Source organism: Eleutherodactylus coqui, chromosome 9, assembly GCF_035609145.1.
Source record: "Eleutherodactylus coqui strain aEleCoq1 chromosome 9, aEleCoq1.hap1, whole genome shotgun sequence".
NCBI lineage: Eukaryota > Metazoa > Chordata > Amphibia > Anura > Eleutherodactylidae > Eleutherodactylus > Eleutherodactylus coqui.
The window spans coordinates 117,730,460-117,758,074 of record NC_089845.1 but is presented as its reverse complement, the minus strand read 5'-3'; the positions used below and the strand labels follow the sequence as shown (position 1 = coordinate 117,758,074).

The 27,615-nt window shown below is 42.0% G+C and overlaps 1 protein-coding gene across 1 annotated transcript in view; it reads left to right on the top strand.

Annotated features, from left to right (window-relative positions):
- Positions 1-27,615, top strand: part of VPS13B (vacuolar protein sorting 13 homolog B) — a 968,736-nt gene that overhangs the window by 468,703 nt on the left and 472,418 nt on the right. The window contains exon 23 of the mRNA XM_066578394.1: positions 4,644-4,878. Within this exon, the coding sequence (XP_066434491.1) occupies positions 4,644-4,878 (235 nt within the window). The remainder of the gene's footprint in view (positions 1-4,643; positions 4,879-27,615) is intronic.

The following is a 27,615-nucleotide window of genomic DNA, read 5'->3' as shown; positions in this document are numbered from 1 at the left end:
TATTACATGAGCCCCATTAACGCTCGTGTAATGTCACTAACTGCTGAACTGCACCTGCAAGTACAGCCTGGCAATTAGCAGGGACATTCCTGTGCTAGTGTCAGCCGCTCATTGAGTCTGTATGAGAGTGGGGCAAAGAGGAGGCATTAGAAAATGAAGCCAAGAATCCATTGCACTTTTGAACTTCTATAAAACCAGGCCCCTGGCCTAAAGCTTTATTTTTTTGTTTGTTTGTTTGTTTTTTGAGGATTAAACATGCTCACCAGATTTTCTCGGTACTTAAAACATTGACAGAGGGAAAATACATAAATATGGTGGCTTGAGGTTACAATATTTTTAACATACAGTGGTCCTTTCTGGACCATTGTAACTTGAAACTGTATGCAATTTGCAGCATATGTGATCGAATAGATAATCAATCACCATGGGGATTTCACTGTTAAAAGCCCTGTAATAGGCCGGCTGCACACGACCAGGTCGGATTCCGCAGACGGGAGCCCGCAGCGGAATCCGACCCCGTGTGCAGCCGGCATCCATGCGTACCTGACATTCTTCTTCTTTTCCTGTACTGCAGATGGTCCGCACAGCAAGCTGTCAGACATGCGCAGTACAGGATTTTTTTGTTTGTTTGGTTTACCTGCAAATTTTCTAGAACGTTATTGCGGAAGGGCCACCGGTTGGACGGCTTCCATTGACTTCAACGAAAGCCGTCCATGTGGAATCCGCACTGAAATACAGCATGCTGCGATTTTTTTTTTTTTCCCTCCGCGAGCGAAAATCGCATTTGATTTCAGCTCAAGTAGAGGGAAAAACTCTTTTCCATAGCATGCTATGGAAAGTATTTGCTGCGGAATCCAGAGGTGGATGTCCGCTGCCAATTCTGCAATTCAAATCCTGCTGTGTGCAGCCGGCCTTACTGAAGTACATTGGCTGTCTAGTAGTGCCTTTCCACAAAACAGTGTGATATTACATATATTGCTCTTTATCTGTGCCAGCATGAACTGCTCCTTTGTAAACAGGTGATAGAGACTTCCTGCTATTTTCTGGTACACTGTGTGTTCTGTACACGACCTGAAGAAGCTGCTGTCTGCTACATAGAAAGTGATTTACAGCTTTGAGTAGCTCTTTTTTATGTAAAGACTTGCTTTTGCACACAGCTGCTTCTGCTGCATTATTTTCTTTATTTTTATTTTTTACTCATCATGGGTTTTTCGATTGACGTTTTGGAGGCTTTTGAACCAGTTATTAGTTTTCAGTATAGTTATGATCTTGGATTACAAAGCTTTCAGTTTACAATGGTCATTCTAGAACAAATTGATATTATAAATTGAGGGACTACTACTCGTCTCTCCTCTATTCCAAGGCTCCTCTCAGAGATATAGATCCATAGATTCTGCATTCAGAATCTACACTGATGGTATTTTCTGTCATTTGATAAATAGAAAAAAGCTGAAGGTTTTCTTTTAAATAGTTTGACAGCGTAGCATGAACAAAACCGTACGAATGGTTTGGCATACATACCGTATGTGTGAAGTAGTACTGGAATACAAATGGAAAGGTGTCTGTTATCTTGTATTACTCTCCAGGCATCATATCCTCAACTGCATTTTACATGGATCCTACGTGACACGGACATTACATAAATCCAGGTTCATAGACTTGCATGCTGAATCCAGGCCATAAGCTGCAGTGTATTGTAATGTGTAGATTGCAGTAGCTGGGATCAGTCTGATCTAGAGCTAATGAACTGCAAACAAAAGAGGATTTTGTCACCTGATGTGCCAACACACTTTCAAAAGCAGTCATATTTTCTTAGATGAAGTTGTGGAAAGGTGGATAGATTTTTTTTTTTTCATTACGTACATATGGCTGATACTTCTGGAACTGGTTTGCAGAGCAGATATGTCTGACTGGGCATGGTAAGAAACATGAAATAAAAGCATATTTAAACATCTTTTTATATGCAGCTTTTGAGTTGAATCCAATGATCATTTTTCGTGAAACTAGGAAATAGCAATATTCCTCTTTATCTACTATCTTTACTCACTCGGATCCCTTGTTCTTTGTACAGCACATTAGTTTTAGGTTTGTCGTGCATAGTCTTATTGATATTTGAGAATACTGTATTGCTCTGACAATATGCTTTATTCCTGATTTTTGTCTGCCAGCTAAAAATTTGGTCTGCACTTGAAGTATATGTGTTCTTTACCGCAGCAAAATACTTCTGACATATACATCTAATAACCCGTAGAGTACTACTGGCCATACATATGCCAAAAAGGTGTCATTTTAGTATATAGCACATTTAGTCAGGATATGCTGGTATACCTTCTCACCGATTTTTCAAAATCTTTTTCCTATGCTCTCCAATGCAACAACATACCATAAAGATATATATCTTGGGGTATGTGTTATTGGTGAAACTGAGTAAGGGTAAGGGAGCAGAGCACTCACAAACCTTCCCCATACCTCAGAAACAGAAGGCCTTGCAAGGATCAGGGGATTGCAGGCCTCCCTTCATGGAAGTTTTTGAAGAGTTCACCTTAGTCTTTTAGAGGTTTTTTTTGTTTTTTTTTTACAGGTTTTGTATATTTTCAGCGACGTGAAAGTCCCTTGACTTCTAGCATCGGGGTTAAATAATTATTTGACGATCTTGCATTTCAAAATGACCGATCCTTTGTTCCCAGGATAGAAAACTTGCAACAAGAGGTATTTGACAGCACATTATTGTCATCTTCCTGTTAACATATCCTCAGCCAGTCTGAAGATGTGTTCAAATGTGGCGCATGCACCATGTATTGTCTGCTATGGATTTGTGTTAGGAAAATATGCAGCATATTACAATACAGCCAAAGGAGATAAAATTTGATGACATTTTATGCGCATGCTTTGGAAAAAATCTGCAGCATAGTCTGCCTCGCAGTGCAGATTTTTCATCTCAATTTATGCTGTGGAGTTTCACCAGAACATTTCACCCTGAACGGGGTGAAATCTATGGTGAATCCTCAGTAAAATCAGCAAGTAGTACTTGAAGATTTTGCTGCGGTTTCATGGTGAAATCACAGAAAAAAATCCACGCTGGATTTTCTGCAGCATAAAATCCATTACGTGTGGACAGACCTTCTGTAAATATGGATGTTTATTGGGGAGCTGGGAGAGACACATAATTAGTTATTGATAATGCTTTGAATTATGGTATAACTGTACAATAATGCTGGAATTTACAAATGTCAGCTCAAACTGAGATCACAGCACAGGTTAACTGATGGTGTTTTAAGGAAAAAAAATAGGATTTTTTTTTTTTTTTTTAGTTTGAGTAATCCTTAAAGGGAACCTGTCACCAGCTATAAGTACCATAAACTAATTTTATGGGTTCATAGACAGAAGCTGAAGAGTCAATCTTATGTGTTGCTCATACGTATCTGGCTGCCCTTTCCCTTGCTGACAGCCCTGGAAACTAGCACTGAGTCTCTGCATCCGACTCCTCTTTTGCGTACACTATTTTCTATAGGTGAAAAGCTTGTAATTGGCACAGTGCCAATGCCGTTGTGAGCAGGCATCCAACTCATTGCTGGTTGATTTGGCCGTTTGATAATAAAAAGATTTCTAGATTATGCTATCAATTTCTGATTGGCAGGAGTCTGATTTCTATATCTCCCCCCCCCCCCCCCCAATCTTTAGGATATAGTGTCTCTAGCTCTGGTTTGCACAGCTAAGGTACTGTTAAGCAAAGGACCCTCTGTGCTAAAGTGGTTCTCTGTTTTGCACTATTTCTGCTCGTTAGGAAGATACCCTTAAAAACTTGTCACACAGAATCCATTTACTGGGACCCAAAAAAATCTGTTGTAAACGATAAGGAAACCGGAAGTAAGTGTTCAGTTTCCTTGCAGCACCTCCACAAGGAACGTTAAGCATTTTACATTGCCTGTCCAAATCAACTGAGTGTAATACAGGACAGGGTCTCCAGAGGGAGACACTCTTTGTAACCACTCTCTCTTTTGGCCTAGAGAAAGGGATCTTAAAAGAGAGAAATCTGATTGTTTTATTAACTCTAAAAGGGTATATGGCAGTGCTTTGGGTTTTTTACTTGAAACTCCTTCAACGATATGCCCCCTATATCTATAAAAATGTCTGTCAAATTTTAAGTCATGCAAATCTCCTGCCGTTTCTACCATCAAAGGTTTTTCTAGTAAATTAAAGGGGTTTTTCAACACTTTGAGAAATGTGTTTGAGAGTCGGGAGCGCACAGAATAATAAACTAAGGAATAACTGTCAGATGCCCCCTAGGTCCATCAGAGTCACTCTGGAACCAGGAAGTTCCTGCAGCAGCCGTGTGTCATTCATTGTACTTTTGACGGCTTAGCCAATCACTAGCTTCAACGGTCATGTGTCGTTACTGGCAAAATCACTGAAACCCTGTGATTGGCTGAGCTGTTACATGTACAATGAATAATATGTGACTGTTGCAGTACCTTCCTGGCTCACAATCCATTGTGGACCTGGGGGATATGTGTTTGGTGAGTATGCCTTGGCTTGTTATTTTTTTGTCCTCCCTCAACCACTTTTTTTTCGAGCATTGGAAACCACCTTTAATAAGAATCATTTGTTTCTGAGATTATAGTCTACTTTTTTTCTCTTCTTAGGTGGAGATACAAACTTGGTGTGTCTTTTTCCCGAATGACAGTCTACCATCCCCAAGTACCATTGTGTCAAATGACATTCCAGGAACAGTGAGAAGTTGGTACCATGGTCAGACTTCCATGCCAGGAACTCTTGTTATCTGCTTGCCCCATATTAAAATAATGAGTGCTGGGCATAAATATATTGAACCCATTCAAGAGATTCCGTTTTTGGTGCCAAGACCTATAGTGGAAGAAGGTAAAGCTGATATTTTTTTGATATTTTCATAGTCATTATATATTTGCTAGTCTTATAAATGTATTATTTGTTGGTTAGATAAACCTTTTACATATGTTGTGTTTTGTCTTTACTTTTTTAACCTATTCTATCTGTGAATCATAGGAAAGTTTTGTGTCTTTTGTGATGATTTTTTGGGGTCGTGTTTTAACCCATTTTCCTCGAGTAATAATTGATCCTGTAGAAACAGGGAGCACAAGAGTTATTCATCTCTTATGTAATGTACATCATGAAATATTATCGCATGGCAGATGTTACATGTTTTCTGGACTGAATCCCTTTTTTTTTTTACAGTGTTACGTCTCAACCATAAAATAACTTATTTCCACTCAGAGCTATGTGTACTATTATGGTGCTGGAATAGGCTGCAGCTGATGCGTAACAGCATGGCACCTCCGCCTAGTACATCTGGGTTGGTTCCATGGGAAAAAGAACGTTCCCAATACATCACTGCTATAGTGTCCTTACATCGTTTGCACATCTTTTTTCTTCATTATTTTAACTGCCTTACCTTTGGCATTTAACCATAGCAAAGAAAAGCAGAAATAGAATAGAAAACTGAGTTTTCCAGTGTCGCATTTAGAGTAAATGAAATCCCGAAAATCAATACTTAAAGTCACTAACAGCTATGGTAGTAATGGTGTCATTTCCCATCGTATGAGTCCTATAAGATGTCCATTGTCAATGCTGCAGCTCAATAGTTAACACAAAGACAAATGGCTGTGCTTTGGGGAGATTTTTCCTTCGACCCAATATATAGCTTTTTACTGACAATCTTCAGGAGAGTAGTGTCGCTGTACAGCAACTGGGTGTGGGATAAAGCTGAGGCCAGGGCTGTCATCAGCAATGTTTCCTTTAAGCCTTTGTAGCTCGTGAGCAGAGACTTTATGTATTTTGGCACTGTTCCTTTGCGATCCAAAACTGCAACAAATATCGCTGTATGGCATCAAATAATTTTCTATAATTAGGGGTATTTATGGTTTATGGTAACATCTTTGGAGAAACTAGGGTGGAGTAGGAATTAATTTCTGCAACCCTCATGGACCAGAGCAGTGAAAGGGTTTAAGTCTATACCTTTGATTCTATAGGAGAGAGAAATGGTTAATGCTAGATACCTGGTTGTCTAATGGGTTATATACCCTTGGAGGCTCTAGCCTTGATCGATTCCTGAATTGAGCAGGGGGTTGGACCAGATGACCCTGTACATCCCTTCCAATCTAGCATTCTATGATGCTTTGATGGAGATGAGTACAGGGAGCAGAGTTGGAAAGAACTGTATAGCTGTACAACTTGCACAGTCCTCTATGTGATTAAGAAGAACAATTCACAAGTGATCCGCCTAATCATTGAGAGATGAACTCAGTAATCTGTTCTGCAACAGACTTTCCGCTGATGGTGGTGGTCCGCTGTTAAGACTCCCACCCTCTGCTAGAATGAGCCAGCTGAAGCGCTTGTTCCAGCACTGTCCCGACATGCTGACTGAAAATGGATTCACTAGAAAGTCTATGGTCCCATCTTCGGTTAGTGAACAGTGACCGCATTCCCACAAGTGTTTCAGCTGGCTCATTCTACCAATGTGTGGGGAGCTCAGCATTCAGACCCCAGCAATCAAAACTTTTACCTTTTGTCTGAAGTTTTGCCATGTGTAAAGTTTTTAGAAAATGTGTAGTTACACTTTAATCTGTTCAAATCAACATCTTCGTTCCATCTTCATTCCATCTTAGTTCCATTCTGCCACAATTCCATTTGCTCTCACAGGCATATTACCAGAGCTTGCTGCTTGTTTTTTGTGAACTCGCTGAGATAGAAAATAATACCAAGTTTGATCAAAATGGATCTGTCAGGTATCTAAAAAAGTTCAACCAACACGTGATGAACTATTTTTGTTATTCCTTATAGGATGTTTATCCTAGATGTTAGAGATTAAGTCCTGGTCAGACTTGCATTAACCCTTTCCAATCCACTGTCTTACGTCTGAAGACATTATGATTTAAGGCTGTACAGCTCTGATGTTGGAAGACGTCCGTCGGGGTTCTCTTACTATATATTGCCAACCTCTCTGCTGTCGGAGCCTATCGAACGTGTCACCTCATGCAGTACTGGCTTTAGCCAGCATATAGCGCAGCAGAAAAAGAGTAATCCCTCTAGGAAAACCAGGATACAAATTGGATTGGAAAGGGTTAAAATAGTGTTATGGAGATTCTATACATTATTTTACGGTAAGCAGAAGGAACAATGGTAGTTTTGTGGTGCCAAATATTACTGTGGTGCTTACAATGCTTATCCATTTCTGTCACAGCAATGAAATTGCAGCGCTGAGTCTTTAAATTTGTTATTTGTGCCGGTCCCAGACACTTTTCAAGGATGTGAGTCCATTTCCCGATAGAATAATCATCTGTTTTTTACCTCTTCATGTTTCCTGCATTGTATAATTCAGTGATCCTGAGATTGTGATAGACAGCAGATAAGCATCACCATGTAACCTATTGCACCTCACTTGCTGCTTAAGGCTTACACCAGATTTGACCTTTGTCCTTTTGTTTTCATCACATTTTATATGTCACCCAAATGGAATTTATTAAAATGTGAGCAAACGTAATAGGCACACACAAAAATAAGTAAAATATCCTGTATAAAGTCCTAAAACCAATGGTGTAATAGAGCAGGCAGCAGCAGCTAAACTTTAAGCATTTTTCTAAAGTGGTGTGCATCTCCAGCTGTGAGGAAACTACAACTCCCAGCATGCCCTGACAAAAACCTTACTTTCTCCACTGCTGGAAAGCTAGATGTTGTAGACTACTGCTCTAGAATAACCTCCTATAGGCATCCATTCCAGACCAACTTAAAGATGAGGAGACAAAACTGTAGAGCTGTTAGCCTGCCAGAAGTATGTATCTGTGTGTGTTTATACAGTACTGTGTAAAAATATTAGTTAGGCCCCCTGCACACGGGCGGAAATTCCACGGTGGGATTTCCCGCAGAATTTCCGCCCGTGGAAGCTGCCATAGAATTGTGTTAGAAAACACAATCCTAGGCAGACGGCCGCGGTTTGTCCGTGCGAAATCACGCATGGAAAAAACAAATCGAGCCCCGCACAGAAATGTCACTCCCTAGCCGCTGGCTCTGCTCTGTGCCGGCTGACCGTCAGCCGGCACATCAAAGAGCCGGAGCCGTGGGAGAGGTGAGTGCCGCGCTGGTCCCTGCAGGGGTTCAGGTCGGGTCCCGCTGCGAGGCCTTCTGCAGGCGGCCTTAGGTGTGGAAAATATGTTGCAAAGTAAGAATGCTTTCAACAATAGAAAATAGTTTATTTTTGTGAGTTAACAAAATGCAAAGTGACTGGACAAAAGAGAAATCTAAATCAAATCAGGATTTGTTGTGACCGCCCTTTGTTTTCAAAAAACAGCATCTATTTTTCAAGTAAACATGTACACGGTTTTTGAAGATACTCGTCAGGGAGATTGTTGCAAACATTTTGGAGAACTAAGCACAGATCTTCTGTAGATGTAGCTTGCTCAAATCCTTCTGTCCCTTCATGTAATCCAAGGCAGACTTGATGATGGCATCAGGGCTCCGTGGGGCCGTACCACTACTTCCATTGGCTGTGTTTTTTTGGAATATTTGTCCTGCTACAGAATAAATTTGAAGCCAACAGACGCCTCCCTGATGGTATCGCATGATGGATAAGTATCTGCCTATATTTCTCAGTATTGAGGACACCATCAATCCTGACAAAATCCCTAACGTCATTTGCTGAAATGCAGCCCCAAACTTGCAACGAACCTCCACCATGCTTAAATGTTGCCTGCACACACCGATGGCACCGCAAACAAACTGCTTTCTATTATAGCAAATATTTCATATTTTGACTCATCAGTCCAGAGCACCTGCTGCCATTTTTCTGCATTCCAGTTCCTTTGTTTTTTTTGCATAGTTGAGTCGCTTGAACTTGTTTCTACGTCAAATGTTTGGCTTTGTGGCCAAAATTTTCCTAAAAAGACAACTTCTGGCCAGACTTCTCCAAACAGTAGATGGGTATGCCTGGATCACACTGATTTCTGTCAGTGCTGATCTGATCGCACTGCGGGACATCTTCCGATTTTGTAGAGAAGTAAGGATGATGTGTCTTATCTGCTGCACTATGTTTCTTTGTCCGACCACTGCATTTATGGTTCTCAATTTTGCTCCTTTCCTTGGGCTTTTTTAAAAGAGCCCGAACAGCACATATTGAACCCCCAGTCTGCTTTGAAATCTTTGCCTGGGAGAGACCTTGATGAAATAGAATAACTACCTTGTGTCTTTTTGAAGTGCTCGGTCTTGTCATGGTGTATGACCTGTGACATGAAACTGTCTTCCACAACCTCGCCTTTGCTGCAGAATTTGGCAGTTCCTCATCCAGTTTTAAGCTTCCTACACAGCTGTGCCTGTGTCAGTAAATGATTGTGTTTCAAACTGTGTATGAAAATGATGATCATTATCACCTGTTTGGTATAATTGGGTAATCATACACCTGACTATAATCCTACAAAATCCCTGACTTTTTGCAAGTCTACCTAGAAGAATTGATGCTGTTTTGAAGGCAAATGGTGGTCAAAGCAAATATTGATTTGATTTACATTTCTTATTCACTTGACATTTTGGTAATTGACAAAAATAAACTATTAACACTTCTATTTTTGAAAGCATTCTTATTTTTCATAATTTTTTTCACACCTGCCTAAAACTTTGGCTCAGTACTGTGTTAAATATATGCAGCAGAAGAATTGGCATGCATAGGCGTCTGAGCAAAGTCGCACAATTCATATTTTGGGTGCATCTTGGGCCCCTTATGTGTCTAAAAAGAAATCTATGCCAGTTATGAGCTGGTGGAGATTTCTGGTATAATTTACGCCAGTTTCTTCTGTAAATGAATCATAAATGTGTTGCCGGCTGAGTTGACCACAACCTTCTTTTTCTGATGAGCGACACCTTGTTCTAAAAAGTGTTGTTAGCTGTGTAAATAGTCTCTAGTAGACTATGTTCACATTTCAGCTGACATAAATCCATTTTTGATGAAGATTACTTCACTTTTGATGACAAATGCATATAAAAACTGAAAGCCACAAGACGAGTGGGGAGGGTTCTCTAGGAGCCATCACCTTTAAAGGCTTCATTTAGATAATATCTAACACATAAAGATTATTTCCTATATGAATGTTATCAGAAATATCTTCACATCTAATGTTATGCTCCATAGAAATTGTTGGTTGAGTTATGCTTAATGAACAGCATTCGCACCAAACACTCTTCAGGCATCGGCCTGTAATTCCCATTCCTGACTATCGTCATCCCCATGATGTAGCTTTTTCAAAGAAGGTAAAATCTGAATGCAAATAATGAGTATGCAAACAATAAGTTTGAGTTGAATTGGAAACATTTCCAGGCTCAAAACTGCAGTTCATGTTAGGAACAAAGAGAATATAAATCAGGGGGTAATGAGTCCAGGGCATATTATCCAACAGAAACGTAATGTGAGAAATGGTAATTGCCGTAGTGTTCATGCTACTGGTTTCTGATCTAAATTAAGCAGATAAGTGAAAGAAGATGGAAATTGTGAATCAATGGAACTAATCAAAGTGTTTGCCAATCAAAGTATGGACGAAGGGAAGTTTGGCTGCATCAAAGAGGGAAATGGAAATAGATTAAGTGCAGTAATTAAAAACATGTAGCCCCATTGCCCCCAAAGCTCCACATGGCTGTCACTGGAATAGAAGTTTGGCAGTTTTTCATGAACACTGCACAATGCATGATATCTTCAGACCATACTGGTCATTAAACAAATCCCATGTACAGATGTGGGGAACATTAAAGGGGTATTCCAGACACATACTGACATTTTAAAATGTAATGCACATCATCACAGTAAGTCAATTTGTAATAGCTTTACTGTACTTTCTTCATTTTCTATCTATGTCACATGGCCCTCTGCCTGAACAATATCTCCGCTTCCTTTGACATCTTGTACTCATTTGCTACTTCCTCCCCTGTCCATAGCCTTCAACTTCCTGTGAGCAGTGCATGATGGGAGGACAGCACTGTATTGCTCATGTGCAGTTCAGAGTGCTGGAAGGTCTGGTCTGTCTGCTCCAGCAGCTTCCTCTGGCACTTTCAGTAAGAGGGAGGTTGGTGCTAGTAAGTTGTAGGACTCTTGAGCTGTGGGTGGAGCTACAGTGCTAAATATAAGCCCTCCCCTGAAAATCATCCCTAGCTGTAGTAAAAAATAAAAAAAGTATATACTCACCTGTCCGCCGCTGCCAGGGGCTTGGCGCTTCACGTGCTTGTCATCCCGGCACTGTAATGAAAGATTAATCCTTATAGGGTTATGATGATGGAAGGATTAAAAAGCTTTGGTTCCAACTTTGATTGCCTGACAGGAGGAATTGGGAGAGGTAAGGTGAACCCTCCATATAAGAGCTAATATGACTGGTAAATGTAGCTGTCAGTTACTTTTTGTCACACAAAGTAAAAGCAGGGAGGTTCTTGAACTCACACAAGTGAGGGTATAAGATAAGGTTCAGTCCCCATGCTGTCACTGCATTGTTCAATCATACAGATAAGTTTTCATTTTTTGCTTAAGGCAAACTTTGATAAAAAGAGAAGCTTGCAAAATTTCAGTTTGCCTTGTACAACAATTTGTAATGTCATGCCAGTTTTGAGTTGGCTATATACTATACCTCCCGAGGTAAATTTAGTGAGAGAGGGGAATACAGCTTGAGATGTCAACCTGTGAAAGAATAAATCTAAATGACATAATCCTATAAACTTGTATTATGAAATTGCAACTCCCTAGCTCAATCTCGTAATCACTCCTTTCAACAGTGACTGTGATTCTCCAATGTAAGACTTGGTTCAGGTCACATTTGGCAGACATGTTTGAGATGTGCTGAAGAACATATGATCCATATTTATTGAATGATATGACTTGTACAACGGCATACATCTACTATTTACTCATATAACATGAATGCTGTGTGGTATATGCTTTTACATTATCCCCTTGTGTTGAGTACTATAGTCAGCTCTGCTTTTTAATGCAGTTATTTCATGTTGTACTTAAATTATTCTCATTTTGGATATCCATAAAATGCCTAAAAGATGCAAGTTCCATCTTTAATTTGCGATGCTGTTTTAGCATCTTTCCCTAATGAAAGCAACTGAGTCAGTGACACACTCATACACAACTCTCTCCATTAATGTTTGTGGGAGTTATGAATAAAACGAAGCTCCTGTAGAGAACTGCACTATGAATATGCCAGAAATGTATTTTGGCGTACATTTGGCTATTGAAGTCTATGGGCAGGTTGGCATAAATGTCAGGGTTCTAACTGAATGCACTTCAAAAAAATATGATTTGAACAAGTGTTATATGTACACAGTGCTGCAAAGAACTTTGAATTTCCATTCAAGTCTGGCAGCAGCCAACAGTAAAGGAAAAGACTTACAAGGCCACTCTGACAAAAACACACTTTCCAATCCCTGCACCCCTAACCTGATTGCTTCTCAGCCATTGGAGGTCTCTTATGTATATTGCAGTTACTTCCATGCAGTGCAATCTCCTGTCTGATGCTTGTCAGGTCCCATATTGATGTTGTTTCCACTTTCACTATTCTGTGTTGTTGTGTTATCAATCCCATAATGCATCAGCACACCATTAGCTAGAGGCTGTACCAACTTTGCCTGCTGGGGAGGGGAGGATGTGTAATTATCACCTTCTATATTCTTCAAAATAAGCTACAGGCAATAATTACACAGTCAGTAGGTCAAGCTGTGATCTCCTCTATTATATCTGTGAGACAGGAGATGTGTAATCATCATCATAAACTGTGAAAGGAGTGTCTGCGGTGTCTAAGCAGTGTCTGTGGTAGGGACCATGTAATGCAATAAAAATAGATATTAAGGTGACCGAGAAACTGACCAGTTTGAGAATACGTAAACCTGAGCTGGTCTGAATGAGAACATATAATCACCTGAGAAGAATAAGTCCAGGAGTTTTAGATAAAATTAATAATTAACCAAAGTAATACTAGCTTATTTATATGTACTAGGGCAGTGGTGGAGAACCTATGGCACGTGTGCCAGAGGTGGCACGCAGAGCCCTCCCTGCTGATGACGCGTCGCCTTCGGCCACTCGTCATGTTGAATACCGGCTGGGGATGCGGCTCCCCTGCGGCATTCACTTAGCTGTGCTGAGCGCTGCTATCTGCACTGATCCCGGCGCACACTGTGATGTCAGTGTGCAGTTGGGATCCTCCTCCCCTGACGTCTCCTACTTGGTTCTGTGAAAGCAGGGGGAGGAGGCGTCCGGCAGCACACTGACATCACAGAGTGCACCGGGATCAGCGCTGAGGAGAGGAGCAGTGGAGCTTCCACAAGGAGGAGGGGGTAAGTATGTGGGTCTCGATGGTGGGATGTCAGTATTATACTGGGGCCACTGTGGGGTGTCACTATTATACTGGGGCCGCTGTGGGGTGTCACTATTATACTGGGGCCACTGTGGGGTGTCACTATTATACTAGGGGCCGCTGTGGGGTGTCACTATTATACTAGGGGCCACTGTGGGGTGTCACTATTATACTAGGGGCCGCTGTGGGGTGTCACTATTATACTAGGGGCCGCTGTGGGGTCTCAATATTCTACTAGGGGCCGCTGTGGGTCTCAATATTCTACTAGGGGCCACTGTGGGAGGTCACTATTACACTGGGGCCGCTGTGGGTTGTCACTATTCTGGGGGCCGCTGTGGGATGTCACTATTCCACCGGGGGCCTCTGTGGGATGTCACTATTCCACTGGAGCCGCTGTGGGATGTCACTATTCCACTGGAGCCGCTGTGGGATGTCACTATTCCACTGGGGCTGTTGTGGGATGTCACTATTCCACTGGGGCCGCTGTGGGATGTCCCTGTTCCACTGGGGGCCGCTGTGAGGTGTCATTATTACACTGATGTTGATGTGGGGGAGTCACTATTACCGCTGTAGGGTCACTATTATCGCACACGGGGAAGGGGGGGGAGGACACTAGTCTTAATTTTGTGCATTATTTGCATTGTCTTATATACGCACTCATGAGCTACAGTATGAACATCACTGACAGGGAAAGTGAATAGCAGTGATTTTCTTATGACGATGGCGCGTGTCAAGGGGTGGGATATACTAGACAGCAGATGAAGTCAGTTGTTGAGATCCATCGGTTCTGAAAACATATACAATGAGCATGTGGGCATCAGAAATGGACTAATGGAAGAAGGTGGCTTAGTGTAATTAAAGGGGTTGTCCCGCGCCGAAACGGGGTTTTTTATTTTTTTTTTTGCATAGGCCCCCCCGTTCAGCGCAGGACAAACCCAAGGGATGTGTTAAAATTTAAAAAAAAAATTTACTTACCCGAATCCCCTCTCTGCAACTTCTTCCTTCTTTTCCTCCAAGATGGCCGCCGGGATCTTCACCCACGATGCACCGCGGGTCTTCTCCCATGGTGCACCGTGGGCTCTGTGTGGTCCATTGCCGATTCCAGCCTCCTGATTCACTGGAATCGGCACACGTGACGGGGCAGAGCTACGCGATGACGCGTAGAAGGGGGCGGAGCCAAAACGCCACTCGTGCCCGGACCGACCAGAAGGGAGAAGACCCTTCTGTGCAAGCGTGTCTAATCAGGCGATTAGACACTGAAATTAGACGGCACCATGGAGACGGGGACGCCAGCGCAGGGAAGGTGAGTATATAACTTCTGTATGGCACATATTTAATGCACGATGTATATTACAAAGTGCATTAATATGGCCATACAGAAGTGTTTAACCCCACTTGCTTTCGCGAGACAACCCCTTTAATCATTTTTTCTTTTAACCATGTACACAACTGGAGATATAACAGCAAGATGCACCATTAGAAGAAAATCTGGCAGAGGCAGTATAATCCTCTGAACAATATTGTGCTATGAAAACGTAAGTCCTGGCAGTCATGTTACTATGACACATACCATCTAGCTAAACATTGTACAGACCAAGTACACCCTTCCTTGGCAGCAGTGTTCCCGAATGGCAGTGGTTTCTTTCAGCAGGGTAATGTAGCCTGCCACACTGCAAATATTGTTCAGGAATGGTTTGATGAACATGACAAAAAAAAATTCTAAGTGTTTCCAAATTCTCTAGTTCTCAATCCATTCGAACATCTGTAGAATATTCTGGAAAACAAACCCTGATCTACAAAAGGTCCCACCTCACAACTAACAACACCTGCAGGAGCTGCTGCTAACATCTTGGTGCAAAACGCTCCCAGACACATTAAGAGGTCTTATGGAGTTGATACCTGTTCCGGTTTGAACTGCTTAGTGACATGAGGACGATCTACACAATATTAGGGAGGTGGTTGTAATAATACAGCTGATCTATGCATCTATCTCATATCTAGCTTGCGAAAAAGAAGGCTGAGAGGAGACGTAGGCCTCATGTTCACGGGGAAAATCAGGCCCGCCACAGATTCTCCATGCAGAATCCCGCAGCGGGTCCCTCCTTTCCCGCGGACATGAGGCTAAAAAGAAGATTAAACTTACCTGTCCGGACACTGCGGATCTTCCCTCTGTCGCAACCGGATCTTAATTCTTCGGCCCGGCGGATGTGCTCGGCATGCCAGCAGCGTGCCGCGCGCATGCGCCGGACACTCCTTTGTTTTTTGTTTGTTTTTTTAAACTCCTGCTCTCCCGCGCTACCGCGCCGGAGAGCAGAAATTCAGGTATCGGTGTGCCGTGGATCCGGACGGCTTCTATAGGCTTTAATAGAAGCCTGCGGGAGCCGTCCCCGTGGGAGACGCGCACAAAAAAAATGGAGCATGCCGAGGGTGTTTTCCCACAGACACAATCTGCGCCTCAGGGGAAAATGACATCCGCAGGTATTTAACTACCTGCGGGTGTCCAATGCATCCCTATGGGGCGAGGATCACGCTGCGGGAAAAACGTTGCGGATTCTTAATTTTATTTTACCAGTGGGCATGAGGCCTTAATAGCTGTCTACAAATATCTGAAGGGTTGTCACAGTGCAGAGGGATCAGCCCTATTCTCATTTGCACAAGTGAAGACTAGAAGCAATGGGATAAAACTGAAAGGGAGGAGAGACAGACTGTGTATTAGAAAAAACTTTCTGACAGTGAGGGTGATCAATGAGTGGAACAGGTTGCCATGGGAGGTGGCGAGTTCTCCTTCAATGGAAGTGTTCAAAGAAAGGCTGGACAAGCATCTGTCTGGGAAGATATAGTGAGTCCTGCATTAAGCAGAGGATTGCACCCGATCTATCTATCTCAATGTTAGTTTTGAGCGAATCAAACCAGTAAAATCCTGCTTTGGTTTGAACTTGGCTTAAAGTTTGGTTTGACACAAACCTGAGCTTTTGGCAAAGTTCTGCCTCAAACACAGGGTACTACTGGCTTCACTTTCTCAACACTAGTCCTGAACACTGGTGTATTACACTGTCTAAAAGCCATAAAAGCACTGTATAACACTTTGAGAGCAATTTACAGGGCTTTTATGGCTCTTAGACAGTGTTATACACCTGCTTTAGGGGTTTCGGTGAACTTCCTGTGAAGATCAAACTAATTTGGAGTGAACCAAACTTCTTGCAAAAGTTAGGTGAACCAACCGAACTTTTCAAAAGTTCACTCCTCACTAGGCATAGTGTATTACTAGGTTAGACAGAGAGAAACTAACCTTTTGTGTGCGTTCATATATAGCAGGTGTGCACCGATATTGATTTTCCAGGACCGCATATAAGTCTATGCAGTGTAAACGTGGAAATCCACACTTTCTGTGACCACTTAACTTCAAGGTGACATTATTATGTTTCCAATTACCTATCCTATCTCAACATCCTGTATACGGTGCACAGATTTTTCCTTATGTCCTTTTATTTTCTTTACCAAGGAGATCAAAGCAAATCTTTACTATTAAAATCACATATGAGAAAATTTGTTTCCTTTCACACCCAGAAGTCAGGCCTTGCGTCTGTTTCTCCCTTTGAAATATGACTGTAACAAGCCAACGTGTCTTTCAAGTACAGACTTCAGAACAGGGCGATGAGGAGGATCTCGGTAGATGGACGTATGATAAGCAAGTAGCAGCTTAAACATTTCATCTGATTTTGAATCGGGCAACTCAATCTTCTTTATAAAGAGAGAAATTTCCCCTTGTTACGATAGGCTAAATCCTTTTATAAAAAGTTTATTTTTATAGTGGTTTGTGCGCTGGGAATAATGCCAACCAAATGTTCACATAATCCTGATATTTTCAATTCTTTAATGTAGCTGACGCCGTTCCTTCATGCCGGAACTCTGCCTTATTGAGACAATTATGGTACAAGTTTTAAATCATTCAAGGTGATTTTCCTCCTCTCGTCTTGTACATATGGTTATCTGTCATGATATGTTATAGGATAATATTTTACAGTTTTTTCCTGAATAACTCCATTCATGGATCGGGTCATACATCCGATCTTAAGATGTTTCTTTCAAACATTTCAGAGTACAAAAATGCCATTAGACGTTCCCTTTCCTGAGGGAAAAATCTGTTTAAAAAAAAAAAAATGATCGATCATCATCATTTAATGGAATGCACGGTTTTCTTTTTCAAGGATCTTAGTGCATTCCTTGTTGGTAGGTGGTAGATCTAAGCATTTTTTTCCTTTTCAAAGCAGCAAGTGTAAAATTTGAGTCAAGTCATTGTGTAGCTTCCTGAACGTGACATTATTTCTTTTATCTCGTGTGATTTCATAAAATTGCCTGACGCGTTGTGTGCGCAACAAATACTTAATTTTCTGCCACTACGTGGCACTAATGCTGGGTTTACACGGGACAAATGTCGGGCAAACGATGCCCGACACTCGTCCCCACACATTCTAGCTTCCGTGAACCTTCACAGGAGCTAGTATCGTTAGCTCTCAGCGGGGCGGCTGCAGGAGATTTCTCTCCTCTCGCTCCCCTGCCCCTCTCCATTGACATAACACAGCGACCGCTCTATACTCAACGGCCTCTATTTAAACTGAACGAGGAGTGATCAACTGATCGTCCATCATTTATGCCCCTTGGTCAATGTAACTAGCTTCTGTATTACTGAAAGGCTGCTGTGTTATGTCAATGGAGAGGGGCAGGGCAGCGAGAGGAGAGAAATCTCCTGCTGCGCCCTGCCCCCCCTCCCTGCTGGCCGCTCTGTGAGCGAGCCAGTGATAGTCGCTCCTGTCCAGGAGTACGGGAGCAAGGACACACAAGGACGTGTAAACCCAGCATCACGCAGCAAGGGTAATTTTCACTGAATTGTCCTCCTGATTCTTTTGTATACCGAGGGTTTTCTCGTGCGCATAGTCACCTTTTTTCAAGATGTTCCCAAAGCTTTGCTTAGTAAGGGTGTCTTGTCATGTTTCCTGTCAGTGCCTTGCAGTTTCTATTACAGAGGGGGTTCTATTGTATGAAAATAGTGGGGCTTACTAATACTGTCTAATGTACCATTAATGGCCATTTTACACAGGCTGACAGTCATTTAAACGATTGTAGGAGCGCTGACGTCACTGCTGAGGTCCTCAGCACTCATGCAGAGCGTTTAGACTGAAACACTGATCCCTGGGTTCTTGCTGTCTTCTCACTCAGCGCTTCACCTTCTAGCAGGAACATTTAGAGATAACGAGATGCCAGGGATCCAACGATTAGGTTTTTCGCTGGCTCTTAGTTAGTGATAAAGAACTGCAAACGAATAGTGAGCAATTTTTTGCACTTACACTGAAGGATTATTGCTCAAATTCATTCGTTTGAACGAATTTTGACTGATAATCGTTAAATATAAATGGGCCATTAGACGGGACGTCAGTCGTCTAAACAACTGCATGAGCACGGTCGGCACCACTTAGGTCATTATCACCAGTGCAGAACGTTTAGACAGGCTGGCTTCTCGCTCAGTGCTTCACCTTCTATGTGAAGCGATGAGCTGTGAGCATTTACACACAGCAAGAAGCCAGCGATAATTACTGATATTGTTTTTGATAAAGAGACTGTTCATTTTGTGTCTATTGAACACACATGACATGTTTCTATGATTGACATATGAAATAAATGAGCTAGAATCTGGAGACTGAATCAAAGAGATATGCGTGATTGATCCTTTCTGAGAGCTAGAACTGATAAATCATGATGAACTTTCTTGATTACAGCATATGAATAAAGGAGGGTTTATACATTAATCCTATTAACTATAATTATAGCAATAGAAAAATTAAATTAATTAGGTTTCAAATTAGAAATCTAGTCAGGCAGATGATTTGTGAACACCATGAAAAGCATAGAAAGGTTTGGTAGGTCTTATGGCATAACAAACTGCCTTGGCAGTGCCAGGGCCTAAAATTATGTACTCCTAGTTCACACTTTGATGACTTTCTTTCATAGACTGGAAGTAAACCAAAGTGTTAGGGCTTGTTCAGATGTGCGTATATCTGCTGGGTTTTCATGCCTGGCCGATAAATGCTGCCCCTTTCTCAGGGGGTGGAGGTGGGACGGGCTGGGAGCAGTGCACTGAGCTCTCACCCCCTCTCAACCCCTTGCCACTTTTTTTTTTTACAATGGGAGGGTGGGGGCAGTGCTAAGCCCCCCCAACACACGCCCATTGTAAATAGTGGCGAGGGGCGGAGAGGGGGAGGGAACTAAGTGCACTGCTCCCGTCCCACCTCCTCCCCGAGAGGGGCAGCGTATATCGGCCAGGTGCAAAAACCCAGCTGATATACGCATGTCTAAATAAGCCCTGAAGATGCGTTTTCTTCACAATCACCTAAACTATTTAACACCAAATCTTCCATTAAGACAGTAAGACAATGGAACACAGATGTCAAGGCATGTGGAGCAGAAACCTGATGGCAGACTACTTATCATATCTATTCCACAAAAAAAAAAATTCCAAGCAATCGAGTTATTAATAAAACTATTGATATTTTCATTTCATTTACAAACTTATTCTTTTGTACTGAATCAATATTATGTGTTATTAGGTTCACAAGTTTGATAATTCCTCAGTTTAAGCTGAACAATGTGAGCAAACATTTCTGTCTCTCTGTTCCATCTTTGGAGCAGAGAGATGGAACTAACACGAAAATAAAAAGGTCCTTTTTACCCCCCCCCCCCCCCCCCCCCCCCCAGAAAGCTTTCAGTTTGCTTCTGTTCCTTTTGGTTTCAGTTTTTTCAAGTGGAACTAATAGCATACTCTGCAGCTTCAAAAAAATGGAAACCAAACGGAATTGATGCAAACATTTTCGTTTTTTTGAAAACTTATTGAAATCCATGGGGAGAAAAACAGAAGCTTTAAATTCCAAAATGGAACACAGAAAGGAAATCCCCAATGGGGGTTAACACTGGTGTGCCCAAGCTTTTAAACACATATGGGTATCCGTTTTCTATGATTTCTTCGCTTGCTGTCAGGAAATGGATATATTTTTCTTTACTTTTAATGGCTGAAGACTTGTTCTGATAAGGTACAGTTGTCTTGCTGAAGGGACTCTGTCAGCCTCATCAACTAAAGTTATGGACCACAAACCTAGTGATACACTCAGTAACACCGCTATCGGCTGCGTTCTCTTTGTGAGACAGACTATAGTGTGCTGTACAACAGTAATCTTTGTATTCTAGCTGGTATTTTACCCAGCAATTCAAAAAAACAGTTGATCACATCCGTGAGATTGATCTTCAAACATTCTACAGGTATTTCCCTTGAACGCCACTTAAACACGGACTTTATGATTGTCCGAGTGTGCATGTTTATTTCAACGGAAAGACGGAAATAAGCTGCTGCCTCACATCTTTGGCAACTTCTTGTATTGTGTGAGGACAAGGAATCAAGCACTGGGAAATCCACCATGTCCTTTTCCACTCCACAACCACCTCTTCCCCACCCCCCTTCCATTCCCACTCTGAGGCTGGTTCCATACACCGATTCACCGCAGATCCAACCGAATTGTATGTGGTCAGGCATAAAGACAATAATTTTGTACCATAACAGCCATTTTAAAAGTCACATTGATTTGCTATGGCCGTATTCGGGAATGGTTGTGTTCCTTACAATGTCACCTTTGTAATGTAGGAGACAAATAAGTTTTTGTTCATTCTCAACACATGATAATGTGAAAAACACCATCTAACATTGTTTTCTCCATGCATGACAGTGATTGTAAGTAATTTACATTCCACTCCCCTTAAAACTTACAAACGTCTTACTTCTCCGTCTCCACAAATGAGAAGCACATTTACAATGGGACGTGCAGGCTACTTTTTAAACATATTCCTCTTTCCTAAAACCTTTCAATATGTTTTCCTTTTCTCAAAATATGTTGTCTCCCCTGGTTAATAAGACAATGTCCCAGTGCCTATCATCTTTGTCCAAGAAGAGTGGTTAATGCAGCTATGAGTTCAGTGAATTTCTATCAGATGTACATGGTGATGGACCACAAAGAAATACTTATCCATGCTCTCGTTTTCATTAATACCAGGGCTGTCTGAAGGATTGGGAAAAGGGGGGATGTAATTGTTTCTCATCATGTAGATTACAGAGTTACCAAATCCATGACTATTCTCTTAGTAATATTCTCCATAAGAGTTGGCACATAGCTCATAGTCCCCATATGTCCCCCATCTGAAGTATATGTATTGGCGTATGTTTCAAGTATTTATACATATTCATGTAAAAAAACAAAACATTGGACTTTTTTCAGATGGTCATATTGCACCCATATTGAACACTCCAGTCCATATTATGGACCTTATGCCTGTGGTTTTACTAAACTGAATATAGATCACCTTCCAACCTATAGTCATCTAGGCTTAAAGGGCTTTTCTGGTTATAAACTATTGATGGCCTATCCTCAAGATAAATCCTCAATAGTAGATTGGCAGGGGTCTTTTGCCCAAGCCCCCTGATAATCAACTGTTTGCAAGGCCAACGTGCTTGTGCACTGAGCTAATTTCTGCAGGAAGCTGACAGCTCTGTCGGTCTTTTAGTGGCAAGGCTTGGTATTGCATGCAAAATTCCCATTCTTTTCAATTGGATCTTGACCTGGCCACTACAGTAAGAACAAAGTTGTCTGCTTCCTGCAGAATTCAGTTCAGTACACAAATGTGCTGGCCCGTTGAACAGCTTAACGACAGAGGGCCTAGTAAATAGACCCCTGCCTGTCTGCTATTGACCTATTCTAAGAATGGTCCATTAATAGTTTACAACCGGGCATCCCCTCTAAAGGAGTTCTCTGGTTAACTGACAACTTCAGTTTAATAGGCCTGTTTGCATTAAAATAACAAACTGAGCTATATTAACAACTCAACTTCCATCGGGATCCAGTGCTACAGTCCATAATACGGACCAAAATAGCTTTAATTTTTTTTATGCACAACAAAACTCCATATCCGAATACCTCAATGCAAATCAATAGTGTTTACTTTGTCCATATTGCAAAGTACAAATACGCCCGTATGAATGAACGCCCTGCTCTTTTTGTTAATTTAATACAGACAGGTATTAAAGGAAAGTTGTGCAGTAACCGGACAACCTCTTTAAAGGGAATCTGTAAGCTACTTTGTGCACTAGAATTTAAACGTATAGCAAGTAACCCACTGCAAGCCCAGTGGTACAATGTGAGGGGCATCATTAAAGTAATTCACTCATCCTCCCTATCGCTCCAATCATTCTCTGGCTGCACAGTGGACTGGTTGTCAAAGTAGCTCAGCAGGAAGACTGTAGAAGCCACACAGTTTAAAGGAAATACATGATGCATGAACTGCAGTTACTTGTGATGCTCATCATGCAGCGTTACATTGTGATTACTCTTTGAATATTCTCTTGTTTTAGAGTTGAGAATTTGTGCACAATGCTTTATCCTTCTTTTGTTTCGCATTAGATTCATTTTTTGCAATAAATGTTTTGTCCTCAGGGCAGTAATATGTATTAATATCAATACAGAATGTACCGAACAGGATTATGTACAAAAGCAAAATGGGCAGTAACACAAATCTGAGGAAAATCCCTGCTAATCAGCCATCCAACAAATAATTGTCTCAATTCTGAACTAACAGAAAATTCCCAAACTCAGCAGTTTTTCTGCTGATCCATTGTTAGGTGTCATTCTGTGTCTTGATCATAAATATCATTGAAAGCTTGGCAGTAGAGATGAGCGAACGTACTCGTTAAGGGCGATTTCGCAATCGAGCATCGCTTTTTTCAAGTAACTGACTACTTGGGTGAAAAGGAGGGGAGTGGGGGGGGGAGAGAGCTCCCCCCTGTTCCCCACTGCTACCCCCCTCTCCACCACGCCGCCCCCCCCGAATCTTTTCACCCGAGTAGTCAGTTACTCCAAAAAAGCGATGCTCGATTGCGAAATCGCCCTTAACGAGTACGTTCGCTCATCTCTACTTGGCAAGAGACCTATGTAATCCCAGTAGTCTGGAAAACTATACAACCCACTTTTAGTGGGTCCAAAGATGTGTAAGATTATTAGATTTACAAAAGACTAAAAATTGGATAAAAAAACAAAAAAAATTAGAGATGAGTGAGCACTAGAGATGAGCGAACGTACTCAGTAAGGGCGATTTCGCAATCGAGCACCGCGATTTTCGAGTACTTCACTACTCGGGTGAAAAGTACTCGGGTGAGCTGGGGGTTGCAGCGGGGAGTGGGGGGGGAGAGGGAGAGAGAGAGGGCTCCCCCTGTTCCCCGCTGCTACCCCCCACTCCCCTCTGCAACCCCCCGCCCCACAGCGCACCCGAGTACTTTTCACCCGAGTAGTGAAGTACTCGAAAATCGCGGTGCTCGATTGCGAAATCGCCCTTACCGAGTACGTTCGCTCATCTCTAGTGAGCACCAAAATGCTCGGGTCCTCATTATTCGAGTTGAGCTTTTCGTATAATTCGAGAGCTCTATTAGAGTAACGAACCTCATTGACTTCAATGGGAGACTCGAGCATTTTCGTATGGGACCCGCCTGTTGCCGAGTTGTTTTTGTTTTTTCCTGTGTTCTCTCTCTCTCTCTCTCTTTTTCTCTCTTTCTCTCTCTCTCCCCCCCTCTCTCTCTCTCCCCCCCTCTCTCTCTCTCCCCCCCTCTCTCTCTCTCCCTCCTCTCTCTCTCAAGTGTGCACTCGTTTGTCAGCTTATCACTGCCCTGCTTGCACCAAGTAGTAATTTAGAATGGATATTTGCTTGTTTATCTCTAGCTTTAGTAATTATTTTAGATTTTTATATTATCAATTATTTTCTGATCTAACGGTATTAACACTTTAAAAAAACACAATCTCAGATGGTCCTGTCCTGCAAAATGAGACAGCTATGTAGACTGCTGTACACTACAGACACAGGCTGCATTATCTCTATAAGGACTCATTCACACTGGCGTTTTATCTCCGTTTTGGATTTCTGTCTCTGTTTTGTTTTTGGAGCAGAGAAAATTAAAACCAAATTAAACATTTTTTTTTTTTTTACCACCATTAATTTGATGGAGGTTTTTAAAAACAAAAGCTGTCTTGGCTTCCATTCCGTTAGGTTCCCGTTTTTTAAATTGACCAAATAGCGCTGCAGACTGTGCTTTTTGTTCCGTTTAAGAAAAAAAATGTAAAAATAAGAGAATTGAAACAAATGTAAACATTTTTTCATTTGCTTTCCTTTTTTTTTTAAACATCATTGAAATTAACTGTGGTAAATATCGCACTGCTTAATTATGTTTCGATTCCGTCTCTCTGCTCCAAAAATGAAACAGAGTGACAAAAAGCCAAAACAAAAATTAAACTCTAGTGTGAATGAGCTCTTATCATAATATAACACAGGAGATGCAATGTTGACGGCTTCTGTTGGATTATTGTGGGGGAATATTATGTTCCCCTAAGGCTGGGTTCACACTGGACAGAAATCCCGCGGCTTGGCGCACCGAAAAATCGCGGGAGAGCTGCAGCTTCAAAACCCGCAGCTTTTCAACCCGGGTTTTAGAGCAGTTCGGTCGCAGCATTACGCTGCGACTTTCTCTCCTCATAGAGAGGAGTGAGGCCACAACTGGTGAAAAAAAATTGACAAGCCGCGGAATTGAATTCCGCGCCACATGTCCGTTTCCGTCGGCTTTGCTGCAACGGATTGGCCGACCCATGTGGACGAGATTTTTGCAAAATCTCGTCCACATGGCTGGCTAATCCGGGGATCTGTGGGCGGAATTGCTGCACAGAAATTCGGCTGCAATTCCACCCCGTGTGAACCCAGCGTAAAAGAGCCTTTAAAGTGACCACAGAGTTGGTGCTATACTTTTTTTTTTCTTCCTTTTTTTAGCTTAAGCAGGCAATGAAAAAAGAGATCATTATATTTCACAATACAAGTGTTCAGCGGTATTCTTATCCACACGGGAATTGGTAGAGAATATCCGTAGATTCGAGTATTCCTAAGACACCTGGAATACTTTTCTGTAAATCAGAGCAGTATGTATATACCATTGATTACCTCCATCCCTTTTTTTCCAAGATCTAGCAGTATGAAAATGAGCTCTGTAACCCTTCATGTGTCTGCTTAACTTCACTGTAACTGTGAGAGAGATAGCAGACGGTAATCCATACCAGGAAGATGTGTCAAAGTTTGTCTGAGACAGGAAATACAGCAGTCTTCTCAAATTGTGCTGATGAAAGAAACCAGTCATAACTGCTAATTTAATAGAAGTTTTCACCAGAGGAGGTTGTTCAGAGATGACCCCAAGTAGGAGTGATTGGATAACTACCTATATAATATAAATCACAGCCCTTCCTGTGTAATGGACTGTGTATCGTCCAGACCAGGACATGTGCCGATAATTAAATGCATATGGATTCACCTTTGGTTACCTGAAAATCCGCCTGTCTTTATCTATCAACCCATCCAACCATTCATCTATCTTCATTTAATCTCTCCAGGTTTTCTCCTTTATATGCCTGATTGTTCCAGTCATAGAGCAAGGTAGATCTTTACATTTTGACAGGCAGACAGATGTGGATTCGCTTTGCTACACCCCTGTTTGACTTTGGGCTGTCTGAGGAGGTAGCACCTGGTAACCCCGATTTTCACCCTTGACCCCTCCAAGTGGGATACGGTCTTTGCTGTGGGCTCCCCAAGCCTTTAATCTCACCGTTCTGGTTGTATGGCTGTTGACTCTGAATGCGTATGTAGAAAACAAGCTTTAATCAGGGCTGGTGGCACAGGTGCAATAACGAGATCCAAGCAGAAGGTCAGGAAAGGCAGCAGGCCGTAACGAAGTCCAGAATACAGAGCTCTGAGGTCATGGAGCATAGAAGTCAGAATAATCATGAACACAGGCAAGGGTCAGATCCCGAATATACAAACGGGGGTCTTGCCACAATGGCTGATGGGACCAGTTGCTTAGTATCCTCCATGGGGAAAGGATGCCTAATATAGCAGGGAGTGGATGGCAATTAGTGGGAGACCTGTTAGGAGTGCATGCACAGGCCCTTTAAGTGAAGGAGCAGGACTACACACTCTTTCTATGGACAAATGTACTAGAAGGATTCACAATTTCTCAGGAGTCATGTGACTGTATTTAGGAGTAGTAGTAGTAGGATAATGTAGCCTAAGTAAAGCTATGTCCACATCTCCTAACAGAGCCTTTGTCATAGACTTTGTTATATTTGACAGGAAAAATGGCACTTCAAGCAGCACTGTTTTCATAGAATCATAGAATGGTAGAGTTGGAAGGGACCTCCAGGATCATCGGGTCCAACCCCCTGCTCAGTGCAGGACAGATATTTTTCCAGCCTTTGTTTGAACACTTCCATTGAAGAACTCACCACCCCATGTGGTAACCTGTTCCACACATTGATCACCCTCACTGTCAAAAAGTTTTTTCTAATATCTAATTTGTGTCTCCTCTCTTTCAGTTTCATCCCATTGCTTCTAGTCTTTCCTTGTGCAGATGAGAATAGGCCTGATTCCTCTGCACTGTGACAGCCCTTCAGATATTTGTAGACAGCTATTAAGTCTTCTCTCAGCCTTCTTTTTTGCAAGCTAAACATTCCCAAATCCTTTAACCGTTCTTCATAGGACATGATTCGCAGACCACTCACCATCTTGGTAACTCTTCTCTGAACTTGCTCAAGTTTGTCTATATCTTTTTTAAAGTGGGGTTCCCAGAACTGAATATAGTATTCCAGATCAGGTCTGACTAAGGAAGAGTAGAGGGAGATAATGACCTCACGTGATCTAGACTCTATGCTTCTCTTAATACATCCCAGAATTGTGTTTGCCTTTTTGGCTGCTGCATCACATTGTGGACTCATGTTCAGTCTATCATCTATTAGTATTCCCATGTATTTTTCACATGTGCTGCTGCTTAGCTCAATTCCTCCCATTCTGTATATGCTTTCTTCATTTTTCTTGCCTAGATGCAGGACTTCGCATTTTTCCTTGTTAAATACCATTCTGTTAGTTGCTGCCCACTGTTCAAGCTTTTCTAGATCTTTTTGAATCCTCTCTCTCTCTTCCCTAGTGTTAGCTATCCCTCCTAACTTTGTGTCGTTGGCAAATTTGATCAGTTTCCAATCAATTCCCTCCTCCAGATCATTTATAGAAATGTTTTCCTTGTCATAGCGATAGAAACGTCAGTGGAACGCAATGAACCTCTTTAGAAGTCAGTGGGTCCCGTTGAGCTCCA